Raw genomic sequence first — 1,683 nt, 5'->3', positions numbered from 1 at the left:
GAGGGGGAGGACGATGGTCGTCTCACGCAGCCGCTCCGTGGGGATGTCGAAGGCGAAGGACTCGTTGAAGACGGGGTTCAGGCACCGCTTCATGACCACTGTCTTCTTCTTCTCCACCCGCTTGTCCTTGTACATCAGCCACACCTTCACGTAGGGGTCTGGGGGGGGGAGAGGAGCTGCTCTTAGCCCTGGCCGGGCGTTGGGCAGCGATGCCCGGCATGGCAGGAGCTGGAGCTCGTACCTGACGTGCCTCCGATGTCCATGGCTTTGAGGTTACGCGCTTTGATGATGTTCACCACAATGGAGTTGGCAGAGGGGTTGTAGCACAGCGACAGCAGCAGCTCCCCGCGGCTTCCCTGCGGAGCCCGCGGAGGCCCTTATGCGAGTGCCCCGAAAACACCCGCTCCTCGCCGCGGCACCCAGCCCAAGCCCTGATGGGGCACCCAAAGCCCCCGTGTCCCGCCGTGGGAGCGGGCTGCTGGGCTGGGACCCCCCCAGAGCTGTCCCAGGGGTGGGCTTTGGGGACGCACAGAAAATCAGGACAGGAGGAAACGGGGCCATCCCCAGTGGGACATTTTCTGGTCTTGCTGGAGGCAGGAGAAAAAGAAAACTTTCATTTTAGATCTACCTAAACCAGCTCCTTTTGACCCAAAATGAGACACTCGCTTTGGGCTACTTAGTGCCTTAATTTATAGACAAAGATTTGGGAAGAGAAACCTCCCCGTTGGACGTCGAACCTTGTCGCAGAGCAGAAAACGTCCCTGTTGGGGTAGTAAGAGGGTGGTGGTGCTGTTGGGACACATCACAGGGACAGGGGGTAGCCTCCCCTCAAGGGCTGTCCCCAGGGGGTAGGAGGGGGACCAGGGCCTTACGCTGCCGTCGCTGCACGGCTTCAGGTCCTTCCAGAAGGTCTGCATCTGGGTGAGGTCCACCTTGTTGAGGGGGATGGACACCTCCCCGATGGGGTCGTTGCGGCTGAAGCGGTCGTAGTCCAGGACCTGGAGGTACAGCACCCGCTGCACCACCTTCTCGTAGGGGAACCCTGTGCCAGAGACGGAGGGGATGAGGAGCTGCTGCGGCCGTGCCAAGCAGCACCCGGTGCTGGTGCCGGTGCCACCCTGACTTGCCCGTGCTGATGAGGAGACGTTGGCACCAGGCAGTGGATGGGGAGCAGACGACAGCATGGGGCACCTCTCGTGGCTTCGGGCCACCGCGATGGCTGGCAGATTAATTCCCCTGTGTGCACCCACCCATGGGTGCCTGCTGGGGGGAGAAGGAGCCTCCCCCCATGTCCCCTTCATGAGATGCAGAGCAAACACCTCCAACCTGGTGTTGATGGCTTGGCCAACCCGTCTCATCACCAATGGCCACCATTTTGGCAGCCTGAGCTGAGCTGGTCCAGCCCAGGAGGGGGGACAGAGGGTCCCGCAACCGCTCCGCTCCCACCCCAGTCCATCCCAGCCCCTACCTTCGAAGAGGAAGGTCTCATTCCAGTGTGGGTTGAGGTTCTTCCGCTTCACCTTGGTCTCCAGCTTGTGCTTCTTGTCGGGGAGCAGGTAGATCTTGACAAAGGGGTCGCTGGTGCCGCTGAAGTCCTTGGCTGGCAGCTCCTGCGCCTTCATGATCTTGACGGTCAGGGTGGACTCCTGGAAGTTGTAGCCGACGCTGAACTGGATGCGGCCC

The 1,683-nt window shown here is 61.4% G+C and overlaps 1 protein-coding gene across 1 annotated transcript; it reads right to left on the bottom strand.

Moving 5' to 3' along the window:
* Positions 1-12: 12 nt before the first annotated feature.
* SYT7 (synaptotagmin VII) lies at positions 13-1,679 on the bottom strand (the record flags this gene model as incomplete). The annotated part of the gene is made up of 4 exons (XM_009331617.1): positions 13-158; positions 242-356; positions 873-1,042; positions 1,469-1,679. Coding segments are annotated over 4 exons (642 nt in total), but the record flags the coding sequence as incomplete, so codon positions are not given.
* Between the last annotated feature and the right edge of the window lie 4 nt (positions 1,680-1,683).

The sequence above is a fragment of the Pygoscelis adeliae genome, unplaced genomic scaffold, assembly GCF_000699105.1.
Source record: "Pygoscelis adeliae isolate BGI_AS28 unplaced genomic scaffold, ASM69910v1 Scaffold1619, whole genome shotgun sequence".
Lineage (NCBI taxonomy): Eukaryota > Metazoa > Chordata > Aves > Sphenisciformes > Spheniscidae > Pygoscelis > Pygoscelis adeliae.
This window is presented reverse-complemented; position numbering and strand designations above follow the sequence as displayed.